At 43.0% G+C, this 13,780-nt stretch overlaps 1 protein-coding gene across 1 annotated transcript in view; it reads left to right on the top strand.

Moving 5' to 3' along the window:
• The window catches only part of CEP152 (centrosomal protein 152), a 106,686-nt gene that overhangs the window by 49,406 nt on the left and 43,500 nt on the right, over window positions 1–13,780 (top strand). Inside the window, exons 14-17 of the mRNA XM_056135373.1 lie at window positions 2,834–2,962; window positions 3,848–3,957; window positions 4,698–4,826; window positions 4,960–5,095. Of these exons, the coding sequence (XP_055991348.1) occupies window positions 2,834–2,962; window positions 3,848–3,957; window positions 4,698–4,826; window positions 4,960–5,095 (504 nt within the window). The remainder of the gene's footprint in view (window positions 1–2,833; window positions 2,963–3,847; window positions 3,958–4,697; window positions 4,827–4,959; window positions 5,096–13,780) is intronic.

Raw genomic sequence — 13,780 nt, 5'->3', positions numbered from 1 at the left:
AAATAGAAGTCTTAATTATACATAGAAGTTCAGTCTTCTAAAATCTTTAATGATATAAATGATTCAATATCAGTTTTAGGAGATCCGTGCCTTGGCAGTGCTGCTCCTGGCACAGTGCTCGGGGGCCAGTTCCGACTCACTCGGCATATTTCTTTTATCACTCTCACTGTCCTCCCATTGTTCATCAATTTGCTCAAGCGGGCCCAGTAACATTGTGAGACTTGTTACTGTGTTAGGCATATCGAATACATCATGGGTAGCTTGCTAGGCTTTGCCGCGCGGGTCAGATACTCCTGGTAGGTTGCTGGGCTCTCCGAGAGGGGCGGAGGAATCAAACTCACACGCGGCCTTGCCTGTAGCTGACCGGGCCTACTTGTCTTCGATTCAATATGCCAAACACAGTAACAACAAGTCTCACAATGGAGATGTTACAGGGCCCTCTCGAGCAATCGATGAATAACTGGAGGACAGTGCTACAGTAAGCAGATTAGTGTATCACATTTCAAGTTTTCATGGAAGATGTCTGCAGAAAAGGAAATTGTTGTGACATTTAAGTAGGTTAACTACCTCTCTTTAAAGGATTTTTTTTTGTTTTTGCTGACAAGTAACCAGTACTCATGAGCTTGTAGTATGATAATACGGCAAAACTTGAGTATGATAACTGGTTATAAAGAACATTTTTCTGTAGTCTATTAGTGTGATTTTACTTCCATTCTTAGTAATAAAATATAACTAGTGAGGAGTTGGAGGTGGGGGGGGGAGAAAGAGAGAGAGAGAGAGAGAGAGAGAGACAGACAGACAGACAGACAGACAGAGAGCACATAGGAGGTAAGGTACCTTCTTTGCAGCTTGCTACAACCTTGCTTCAAATCCCCAGCAACACATGCAGTCCTTTGAGGGAGGGAGAGTGGGAGGAAGGAAGAAAAGATTTTAATAGCCTGAAAAAAAATTTATTAAAAAACAAAATCTCTCCAGTGGGGAAAGAAATACAAATGATTATTATAAACATTGTCTTGTGTGGCCCAGACCTTCTCCCCGCAAAACAAAGAAAGGAAGGAAGGAAGGAAGGAGGGAGGGAGGGAGGGAGAGAGGGAGGGAAAGAAGGAAGGACTTTAACAGCCTAAAAATGAATTTATTAAAAAACAAAAATATCTCCAGAGGGGAAAGAGATAAAAATGAATATTTTACAATTGATAAAATAGAGGTCAAGTTGAAATAAAAGAAAGTCCATTCTAATAGGCCCAAACCTTTAATGTCTCATTAGGACCCTCAAATCTATAGAGACATTATGAGGGTAGGTATTCCTCCCGCTTCTGCCCGGGGTAGGGGCGATGGCATACATGGGAAATGATGTCAAGTGGAAGGAGAAAAGTCAGCAGCTGGAACAAATTGCTGCCAAGGGACCTTAGGATTCCGCTGCCCTCCACTGAATCGGAAAAATGAGACAAATTCTGATACTTTCTCCACCCATTACAGTCCTGGTTTAAAGCGTCTTCCTTTTTTTTTTTTTTGCTTTTTGAGTCACGCCCAGTGATGCACAGGCATTACTCCTGGCTCATGCACTCAGGAATTACTCCTGTCAGTGCTCAGGGGACCATATAGGAAGCTGGGAATCGAATCTGGGTCAGCCACGTGCAAGGCAAATGCCCTACCCGCTGTGCTATCGTTCCAGCCCCTAAAGCTTCTTTTAAGGAATGCAGACTAAGTACTACCTGACAATTTCATTGTATGACTTGTATGTAAACAAAAAACGCCCAAAGTCTATCAAAGAATCTTAGAAATTGTACATATTGAACTACTGTGATAGTACATAGTGTGTTGACTACATTTGAAAAAGTTTGAGGGGGTATACTAAAACATACAATGCTATAAACTGCACTCAATAAAATAATTTTATCTGTTGATTGAATCACGAGTCAATATGAATTATGTAAAGAAATAAATACAGAATAGATGAAAAATAAGTGATGAAACATGGGACTTTTCTTACACAGTCTCAACATTTCTCTTAATAAGGCACTTTGTTAATTTTTTGTTTTCTTTTCTTTTTGAGTCACACCTGGTGATGCACAGGGGTTACTCCTGGCGGTGCTCAGGGGACCGTTTAGGATGCTGGGAATTGAACCCGGGTTGGCCGTGTGCAGGGCAAATGCCCTAACCACTGTGCTTTCTCTCCATCCCCCCTTTTTTTTTTTTTTAATCTTTTTTGGATCACACTCAGCAATGTTGCTCAGGTGTTACTCCTGTCTCTGCACTCAATAATTACTCCTGATGATACTTGGGGGATCATATGGGATGACAGGAACTGAACCCGACTTGGCCACATGCAAAGCAAACACCCTACCCACTGTACTATTGCTCCAGCACCTAATAAGGCTCTTTTAAAAGTAGAGAAAGTGACTTGAAAACAGAGGTACCAGGAGACACCACTTCACAACTGATCAAAAATAATGATCTGCCACTTCTAGGGCATTTGTGCTAGAAGTACAGAACTTAGACTCAGTAACACCAGGAAAACCCAATTTAAGGGACAACCTACAAAATAATTAGATAATACTCTTTTAAAAATGTCATGGTGGGGGGGAAAGGTTAGAGAGGTGTTTGCCTTGTATTCCTTTGCCTCCAACAAACTTTCCTGGTCTTGATTTATTGAGGTTCTATCTGGGAACAATATTTGTGATGTTTTTGTGATATTTATTTGTATTTTTTATTTATTTGTATTATTTATAATGTTTTTTCAGTTTTTAAAAATATGTATAGAATTATTTCAAAGTGAGTGCTGAGGATTTTATCAACTTGAAAAAGTTTAAATTTTTTTATTTTTAACAATTAGGCAAAAGCAAAAGCCTGTGAAAGAAACACTAATCCATTATGTACTGACTCTTCTACCTGTGATTTGATGGTGAAGGATGATATTCTGCGACTAAAAAATGAAATTCAAGTTTTACAACAACAAATTCAGGTAATTAAAACATTGTGCTTTTTTTGGTGAGAGTTTTCATGATCTTAACTTTTTTTTTTTTCACAAGACTAATGGTTTTTTAATTTTTTTCCCCCTGAAAATACATGAGCTATTTGAGTTAGTGGGTAAGTATATTGATTGGTGATTATTCTGTTTTCGTTACCCTAGTGGTCACAGGGTAGTAGTTTGTGAGTTAGTGGAAACATATTTTCCTCTTTGTCAAGCATGATTGATTGAGGTGTATTTTCTTTCATTTTGGTGATTGTAGAAGATTATTGAATTCTAAGACAAATTTTCTTTTGTTGTTGTTAGTAGTCAGGGCCAATCCTGGTTGTGTTCAGGGCCCTATGAGGAGGGGATCACATACGGGGTAATGGAGATCAAACACAGGGTCATACATGTGCTCTACCGCTTAAGACAAATTCCTGACCCCTCCCAGCCGTACTGTAAGGCATGAGTTAGCTAAAACTCTGACTGAATTCAACGCTCTGCTCTGCTGTTTTGGGGCCATTCCTGGCGATGCTTAGGAATCACTCCTAGTGGTGCTAGGGAACCATAAGGGATGCCAGGGTTTGAACCTGGGTCGGTCATGTGCAAGGCAAGTGCTTTACCCTCTGTACTTTCTCTCCAGCCTCAACATTTGCTTTTAATCTATTTTAAAATACAAAATTTGACCTTTTACTTCTTTCAAAAAGCTAGGTGCCCGAGAAATAAATCAATGTTCTTGTCAAAGCATCAGGCTGCCTTTTCTTCTGTAGAATTTTAAAAATTATATGTCAAATACTATTTCCAGGGTCCTGTTAAAGCATGGAGGATGTTTAAGGATGAGATTAGACAAATCAGTGAAGATTATTTCCTCTTAACACTTTATTCTTTGTTATCTAGGAACTTAAAGAAACTGAAGAAAAACTGAAAAGTAAAAATCAAGACTTATGTAACCAAATGAGACAAATGGTACAAGATTTTGACCATGATAAGCAGGAAGCTGTGGAGAGGTATAGCCTGTAGAGGCCCAGTGTCTTCCTGGTATACCTTCCCTTGCTTTCCCTCCTCTCCTCCAAATAAGGATCGAGAGAATTAATGAAATCCACCTTTCCTATCAAGATTTTGGGTTGGAGAAGATGAGTTTGTTTCTTCTCAAAATAGAATTTGGAACATGTTTTCCATAGAAATGATGTTCCATAGTAGTTTGGGCTCTATAGCACCATCAAAACAGTACTTCACTTCAATAGTACAGTTTAATGGTATTTTAAAGGCTAGTTTAAGAAATTGTTCTTGTATTTTAAAGGCTAGGTTAGAAAGCTGTTCTTCAGAAGGAAGAAATATGTCTTCCAAATACAAAATCATAAATTTGGAAACAGAGTTTTGGAACATCACTTATTTGTAAGTTAGATACGAGTTGACTTGGGATTTTGGATTCATAATCTCAGTTAATTAATTTGTTGATAAGCAGAATTCCTTGGCCCAGGATAGTTACCTCTATTTTACAGATGAAGACATTCTCCCATCTCTAGATTTCTAGTTTTTCTCTAGATGCACATGGAGAAAGACTATTTGAAATATTTTCATTAGGCCAACTGTTGTAAATCAATGATTATTGCTTTTGTTGGAGAAAGCCAGTGTGACTTTCACTATAATTTGGGTTGCAGGAAGGAGGGTAGGAGACAAACTGATGTTGGTATTTCCAGCCTTGTGGGCACGGTCTTAGATGCTGCTGTCTCTCATCTCTTCCTAGGTGTGAGAGGACTTACCAGCAACACCATGAGGCCATGAAATCTCAAATCCGGGAAAGCCTGTTAGCAAAGCATACGTTGGAGAAGCAGCAACTCTTTGAGGTTTATGAAGGGACTTGTTTGCAGCTTAGGTGAGAGTAAATGAATCAAACTGTCCTGTGTTACAGAGACTACATTTTCCTCTTCTATAATGTAGAGGCATATTGTTTATTCTATAGCCCTTGCATTGTGTGGTCATTTTGTGGCTCATTTTGTATATTCAAGGTCTGACTTAGATAAGTTGAACAAGGAGTTGACTGCTGTGCAGGAGTGTTACCTAGAAGTGTGCAGAGAGAAGAATATTCTCGAATCAAGTATCAGGAAGACCATGGAAAAGGAGCATCATGCTCAGGAGGAGAAGGTACATACCTTCACACTGTGTTGGCTTCTTTTTGTTTTTCTGACCTTACCGTTTTCAATTTCAGTTCAAACACTATGTTCTCTTGTGATATGGGAAACACATCCATGGACTTTTATTTTTTTGCTTTGCTTTGAACCGTGTCGGGCTGGAGCGATAGCACAGCGGTAGGGCGTTTGCCTTGCACGCAGCCAACACGACCGACCCGAGTTCGATTCCTCCGCCCCTCTCGGAGAGCCCGGCAAGCTACCGAGAGTATCTCGCCCACACGGCAGAGCCTGGCAAGCTCCCCGTGACGTATTCGATATGCCAGACACAGTAACAACAGAGTCTCCAATGGAGACGTTACTGGGCCCGCTCGAGCAGATCAATGAACAACGGGAGGGCCTTTACCTTTAGCTTTACCTTGAACCGTGTTACTCTGACAAAATTCACAAACCCTAACAGCAAACTGTAAAATGGCTATTAAAATCGTAGTAGGAAATAGAATTATTTGTAGAAAATGGAATGTAATGAAAAGTGGTTATTCTGTTAAGGGTTATTCTAGGAAGCTAAAAAAAATAATTAAAAAAATAGAAGTTGTTAGAATAAGCAAGAGTGGGCCAGTCTCGTTTTGAGTCCAGAAGCTAAGAGTCTTCCTCTTGCATTGATTTATTGGCTACTCAGGTGATGCTGCATAGTCCTGTCTAAGCACTGCCCTGAGCATTGCATCTGTGACATTATCCTCTAGCCCATTTCTCCCTTAACACCTCATTGACCTTCAGTTCTTCTGGGAAGCTGGGAGGGAGTTGCAAACTGCATTTCCTTGTCGAACAGTGGGTAATGTGCAGACTGCAGAAAGGTCCTGGGGTTAGTCTGAAACTTGTATTTCAGGACCTGAGGGTGCTATAGATCTTTCCCAGTGGCCATTGGTGAGTGACCAGGAGTCAATCACATATCAGCCTCTGGCCCTTCTCCTATCCTTCCCTATTCTGACCTCCTCCAGCCTCACCAGACCCTCCCTTCTACTCTGGGCCGCCTGCAGACCATAATTTGAAAGCCACCTGCATAAGGATTAGAAATTTTTTTTTCAAATTTTAATTTTTTAAACTTTTAATTTTTTAATTTTTCATTTATTGAGTCACCGTGAGAACAGTCACAAAGCCTTCCAGTTTAAGTCTTGATCAGTCATACAATGATCAAACACCCATCCCTTCACCAGTGCACATTTTCCACCACCAAGAACCCCAGTATACCCTCCTCCCACCCCACCCCTTGCCTGTGTGGCAGATTTCCACTTTACTCTCTCTACCTTGATCACGTTCAATATTATGACAAATTATCCATTATTATTTGAAATTTTCCCCAACAATCAGATCTGCCAAAAGGACATCATTAGATAATTTGTTTTCTATTGCTGATTATGAAGAACATATGTTGCATGGCTGCTGTTGCAGCCATGCGATTTTGGATTTCTGATATTTTAGTAATAAGTCTGGAGGGATTATTGCTAAAAGCCGCTGGGTTCTGAGATTGGTTTGTGTACCTCTGGGATCATGGTCGTTCAGGAGCTGGAGGAGGCATTCATGGGTGGCAACTCGGGGTCTTGTCAGGGCTGTGGATCAGGGCCAGTTCCACCCCTCATCCCATGAGGCCCCACATGCCTTGTCACTGCAGTCTCATACCTGGCTGTCCATTAGGCTCTGAAAGATGGTGGCCACCATGCTGCCACCGCCAGGGGGAAAAGGCGTAGGGACAAACAACCTTCCCCTCCTGGGGTGTCACAGCACCATAGTTTAATGCACAATCCAGATGCATTTCTGCAAAAAGCTGGTGGTATCTGAGATTGGTTTGTGTGCCTCTGGGATCATGGCCGTTCAGGAGCTGGAGGAGGTGTTCGTGGGCGGCAACTCGGGGCCTTGTCAGGGCTGTGGAGCAGGGCCAGTTCCAACCCCCATTCCATGAGACCCTGAGTGCCTCGTCAATGCAGTCCCATACCTGGCTATCCATTAGGCTCCAAAAGATGGAGTCCACCATGCTGCCGCCACAAGGGGGGACAGGTAGAGGGACAAACACCCTTTCCCTCACAGGGTGGCATAGCACGGTAGTTAAATGCACAGTCCAGATGCACTCGATTGGCCATTATATTTTGCTCAGGTTTTCCCACCACCATTCAAGCCTGCCTTCCAGGGACAGACATTAGATCATTTACTTTCCATTGCTTACTTTGTATATCAGGAAAGGCATGCGGCCACATAAGCGGCCGTGCAGTTCTGAAGAATAGTCCTGGTGCCCACATACTGGAGCCATGCTTGTAGAAGATCATGTCTCTGGGGTTCCATCTAGAGAAGGCGGGGAGACTGCACCTGCTCTATCTGGGACCTCCTGGCGATATCAGCTCGGTATGGGGCCTAAAGAATTCCCCAGGTGTTGTGGTGCCCACCGACCAGGTTTTTTCACTGCTGTGTCAGGATCAGAAAATATTTTTAAAGGTTTGAGTAAAACAGTCAACCTAGAGGTTTTCGAAAAAGTATTCTACTAAAGATAGCACAGCGGGTAGGGCGTCTGCCTTGCACGCAGCCAACATGGCCGACCCGAGTTCGATTCCTCCGCCCCTCTCGGAGAGCCCGGCAAGCCACCGAGAGTATTTGATATGCCAGACACAGTAACAACAAAGTCTCCAATGGAGACGTTACTGGGCCCGCTCGAGCAAATCGACGATCAACGGGAGGGCCTTTACTTTACTTACTTTACTTATTCTACTAAAGATAGTTGTTAACTTCCACAAACTGTAAAAGAACATTAAAGGGCACAGGAAAAATTTGGTTCATTTAATATTTTAGTTGATTATTTTTGAGTAGGTTAGTTAATATGGTAAAAAAAACAAGTCTTATATACATATCATGTAGTAGGAAAAGAACTTCTAAAGGGAGCGCTTGTATTTTAGTTAGTACTGGCAGTATAAAAGTTAAAAGGGATCTTAAATTACTTAGAAGTGACCGACTTCATTTTCAGTAATGTTTTAAAAAATGAAAATGGGGAAAACATCTCTAGTGTGATTCTTTTCTTTTTTAAAATATATAAATTGGCAAGAACATAATAATTTTCTGAGGAAGGTATGACTCTTTTTAAAAAAAATATACATTCTAGTATTTTCAAAAGAATCAATTTGGCTGTAAATTTGAATCTCATATAATTGGTTAGTTGTAATTAATAGCTGCTACTGGCTGATATTTTGATTCAGGAATATTTGTAGACTGGAACAAGAAGGAAAGTTTAAACTGTTATTTGCTGTTATTTGGCCTTTCCCTAAAAACTTTACAGTATGTTACTTTTTTTTCTTTCTTAAAAACATCAGATTTTTTCCCCCCTTTTTTAAAATGTCAAACAGCTCAATTTTCTAGACATTTTTAGTAATGAATACATTGATCAGGGTACAGGACAGTTTCATCACCTTGAAAAAAATCGTATGTTTTCTTTTCTTTTCTTTTTTTAATGTAGGAGTACTGCTATTTATTCAGCCACTGATTAGTTGATTGAATTGTGCATGAACTCCACCTTACTTCTTTTTTTCATTTTTTATAATTTTATTTATTGAATCACCGTGAGAGCAGTTACAAAGCTTTCAGGTCTAAGTCTCGGTCATACAATGAAACACCCGTACCTTCACCAGTGCCCATTCTCCACCCCGCAACATATCCCAGTATACCCCCATCCCACACCCTCCCCCTACCTGTGAGGCAAATGGTTTCCAATTACTCTCTCTTTGCTTTGATCACATTCAATATTTTGACACCAGACCCACCATTATTATTTGAGATTTTACCCCAACACTCAGATCTGCTGAAAAGGCAACAGTAGACAATTTGTTTTCTATTGCTGGTTATGAAGAACATATGATGTCGCGTGGCTGCAGTAGTGTCGATTTTGAAATTCTGAAATTTTAACACTTAAAACTGGAGGGATTTCTGCCCAAACCTGCCCATCCTGTGAGGCCCAAAATGTCTCGTCACTGCGGACCTAAACCTGATTGTCCAATCAGGATGATGGCCTCTGGAGGATGACGGCCACCGAACCACCAGGGGTGGCCCGGCGACAGTAACCTACTGCGGGGTCCAGACACATTTCTACCAAAAGCCGCTGGGTTTCAAGATTTGTTTCTGAGTCTCTGGGATAATGGCCATTAAGCTGCTTGATCAGGAGCCAGAGAGGCCGTTGGTGGGCGATGACTTGGAGTCTCGTTGGGACGGGGAGGACAGGACTAGCTCCACCCCCATCCTGTGAGGCCCTGCTTGTCTCGTGACTGCGGGTCCAAACCTGACTGTACAGTGGCCTCTGGAGGATGGTGGCCATCAGGCCGCCAGGGGGAACAAGCCAAGGCAGGAAACCTATTCCCAGGTAACCTACTCCAGGGACCGGAAGCATTTCTGCCAAAAGCTGCTGGGTTTCGAGACTTTTCTGAGTCTCTGGGATCATGGCCATTAAGCAGTTCAGTCAGGAACCAGAGCGGCCATGCCTCCAATTATATAGCTGAGCCGGAGGTGGTTTGTGGGTGTGTTTCCCACATACCTAACTTTTGGCCATTTACTTTCTTGGTAAACTTTGCTCCAAGTTTTTGGGGTCTGGCCAAATGCACAGGAGCAATTTTGGGGTATCTGGAAGTCTGAAGGTGCCATCAGGCTGCTGATGCACTCACCTCACAGGTACAGATTGACCTGCTGGTGGCACCATACCCCTGCATATGTTCTCTTTGTAGTTAGATGTAATCTGCCAAATTTTAGAAATTCAACCTTCCTTCCTTCCTTCCTTCCTTCCTTCCTTCCTTCCTTCCTCCCTCCCTCCCTCCCTCCCTCCCTCCCTTCCTTCTTTCCTTTCTTCCTTCCTTGCTTCATCTCTCCTTCCCTCCCTCCCTCCTTCTCTCCTCTCTCTCCTTCCTCCCTTGTTTGTCCTTCCTTCCTTCCTTCCTTCCTTCCTTCCTTCCTTCCTTCCTTCCTTCCTTCCTTCCTTCCTTCCTTCCTTCTTTCCTTTCTAAAAAGTCCAGAGGGAACTTCTTTATGTGGACTTCTTATGTCCTCCATAATAGGCAAAGATGGGCCTGTTTTCTTTGGAAATGTGTCATAGACATAGACAAGTGGAAGAATATGGGGATGTCTGGGGTAGCCCTTTCCTGCAGATCATTTCCCCTGCATTTGCAGCTCTTCAGTGAACAGTGGCTGGATACAGAATTATTAAAACAGAAAATCCAAGTCAAAGGGTGTACTTTTCTGTTTGAGAGGTGCCTTTTTCTGAAACTGTTGAGTTAGGACGTGGGTCATGTGGTAGCTTAGTTCCTGCTTGTGCTTTGTTTTTGGTGAGAAGATGGAATGTGCATTGACAGTACAGTCATTTTTGTCTTTCTTCGTTTCGACAGCCTAGTTCGGCCTTGTGATTTTATCAGTCTCTCCTTTCTCATCCCTTTTAACGCTGCCGTATTGGTAGCTCTTTCAGGGTCAGGGGAATGAGACCAATTGTAATTACTGGTTTTGACATATTGAATACGCCATAGATAGCTTGCCAGACTCTGCCGTGCGGGTGTGATACTCTTGGTAGCTTGCCATCCTCTTCGAGAGGGATAGAGGCTTTTGGGGCAGACTCTAATCGCCCTTGCAGGTGTTCCCATGGTTTTAACCATATTTGAACCCTGATCAAATATGGTGCTGCAAACCTGCAAGATGGGTATTAAGTGTCTTATGATGTGTCAGACCACCGTCTCCTTCGTGCAAAATTCTACTTCACAGAGCGGGGAGAAAGGGCTGCAAAGTTTAAGAAGAGAACTCCCAGAACGACCACCAACTGGGAGCTCTTTGGCACTATTGCAGCAACATGGGAAGATGCCACTGTTGACAGCATTGACGAGGAATACGATCGACTGGTTCAGCACCTCCATGATTGTGTGAAGAACACCAAGAGAGAGATAGCCACAAAAAGACGGCTATCTTTGAAAACTCCTGAGCTTATTCACCAATGTGGCTTAGAACAAGCCTCAGGCAACCGCAAGTGAACGTCCAAGCTCACAAAACAGTGCAGAGAAGAGATAAAGGAAGACCTCAAAGAGAGAAGAGCAGCAGTGCTGGCAGATGCGGCAGAAGCCAGGAAAAGCATTCGCAACACCCGCCTGTCCTTCGCCAACTACAAGACCAAGATGACTGCCCTCTGACATCCTGATGGTTCTATCACATCTTCAAGAAGGGCAATGGAGAATATTATTCATGACTTCTACTTGGTTCTCTTTGATAGCCACATCTACCTGCCCACATACCAAATTCCGCAGGATGAATATGTCGTTCCCAATGTTCTCCCTTCTAAAATCTGACATGCCATTTCGTCAGTATAGAAGTGAATAGCACCAGGACCAGACAAGGTAAGACCCGAATACCTGAAGAACCTGCTGTCTGTACTCATCAATACACTGGCTCAGCTCTTCACATGCTACCTGTCTGAATGCAAGGTTCTGTCCCAATGGAAAACCAGCAGGACTGTACTACTGTACAAGAGGGAGACATCCACAACATTGGCAACTATTGCCCGATCTGCCTATTGTCTGTCATCTACAAGCTGTTCACTCGAGTCATCCTGAATAGAATTGGCAGAACATTAGATAAAGGACAACCATGCGAGAAAGCTGGGTTCTGCAAAGGATTCAGCACGATTGACCATATCCACATGATAACCAAGCTCATGAGGTTTCTTGGGAGTTCAAGATGCTGCTCTGTCTAATGTTCATTGATTTAAAGAAGGCCTTTGATTCTGTTGAAATGGAAGCAGTCATCGAAGCCTTAACCAAACAGGGCGTTCAAACTCAATACATCAGGATCCTCCGTGAGCTGTATTACAGATCACTACCAAGATCTCACCATTCTACGGGGAGGTGATCATTGACGTCAAGAGAGGGGGTTTGGCAGGGCAATACCATTTCACTGAAACTCTTCAGTGCCACCCTTGAGAACGTCATGCGATGACTAGAATTGGAATGGGAAGGAATGGGAATGAAGATAGACAGTCGGCAACTATACTACCTCCGATTTGCTGATGACATCATTCTAATAACACCAAACATTAGTCAAGCGGCACAAATGCTGGCCTACTTTGACCATGGGTGTGGAAAGGTCGGACTACAGCTGAATCTCACGAAGACAATGTTTATGAGAAACAGTTTCATTCAGACATTCTATCGCTCTCAATGGAATGAACATCCCCGAATGCAATAGTTATGTGTACCTAGGTTGAGAAGTCAACATCATGAATGATCTGGCACCTGAGTTGCGAAGGAGGAAGAGAGCAGCTTGGAACGCCTTCAAGAGCGTTGAAGAAATAGCTAAGAGGACGAAGAACCTCCAGCTCCGGGCACATCTCTTCGATTCCACTGTTCTTCCTGTATTAACATATGCCTCAGCGATCTGGGCCCTACGAAAACAGGATGAGAATGCTATTCAGGTCTCCCAAAGAGGAATTGAAAGAGCTATGTTTGGAGTAACCCACTTAACTCAATTGAGAGAAAAAATCTGGAGTTCTGACCTCCGTCGACGATCAAGAATCAGGGACGCTGTCTCATTTGCCAAGGCATCAAAAATCAGATGGGCTGGACACATAATGAGATTTGGAGATGGCCGCTGGACTAGAGCCATTACTGACTAGATTCCACGGGACGTCAAAAGATCGCGTGTTTGCCCACTTACGGGATGGTCAGATTTTGTCAAGACCCTGAACGATCGGTTTGAGGATCTTCGTGTTCCTAGAATGAGCAGACGCCATTGGGCTACACTAGCATGCTACAGGGACGAATGGAGACATTACTGGTGCCTGCTCGAGTAAATTGATTAGTAACGGGATGTCAAGTGGTCAAGTGTCAAGTGAGAAGATGGAACAGACGCTACCCAAGTGGTTCTCAGGAGACTCATGGCCCTCTTTCAGCAATATTTATCTGAATGTTGCAACATCTTGTCGGTATCAGGGATTACCTGATGGTGCTCAGGTGTCTCCAGAACTGTATTGGAGGTGCCTAGGGGATCACGTGTTGCTCTGGGTAGAACTGGGCATGACCACTGCAAGGTACTGTCTAAGGTCTCAAGTTTAAGTTTAAAGTTATTATTTACATGTACCACTTGGTAACTCTTAGTCTGTAAACTCACCTGTTAACTTGGCTTGTTTAAAGGAAGCCAGGGGAGGCGCTGGAGTGATAGTATAGCGGGATGGGCATTTTCCTTATATGCGGCCAACCCGGGTTTGATTCCCAGCATCCTGTATGGTCCCCTGAGTACCACCAGGAGTAATTCCTGAGAGCATGAACCAGGATTAACCTCTGTGCATCGCCAGGTGTGACCCAAAAAGCAAAAAAAAAAAAAAAAAAAAAAAAAAAAGGAAGTCATTTTCTGAGAAACTTGAAGATTCATAGATAGGGGAAGGATGATTAATATTCCCGTTCATAATGTTAATATTTGGTGTTTTAAGACTTATGTGGTATAGCATAGCGGTAGGGCATTTGCCTTGCACGCAGCCAACATGGCCGACCCGAGTTCGATTCCTCCGCCCGTCTTGGAGAGCCCGGCAAGCTACCGAGAGTATCTCGCCCGCATGGCAGAGCCTGGCAAGCTCCCCGTGACGTATTGGATATGCCAGACACAGTAACAACGAAGTCTCCAATGGAGATGTTGCTGGGCCCGCTCGAGCAAA

This window comes from Sorex fumeus, unplaced genomic scaffold (assembly GCF_029834395.1).
Source record: "Sorex fumeus unplaced genomic scaffold, SorFum_2.1 ptg000111l, whole genome shotgun sequence".
NCBI classification, from domain to species: Eukaryota; Metazoa; Chordata; class Mammalia; order Eulipotyphla; family Soricidae; genus Sorex; species Sorex fumeus.
Note: the sequence above shows the minus strand (reverse complement) of the source record. Positions and strands in the feature narration are given on the sequence as shown.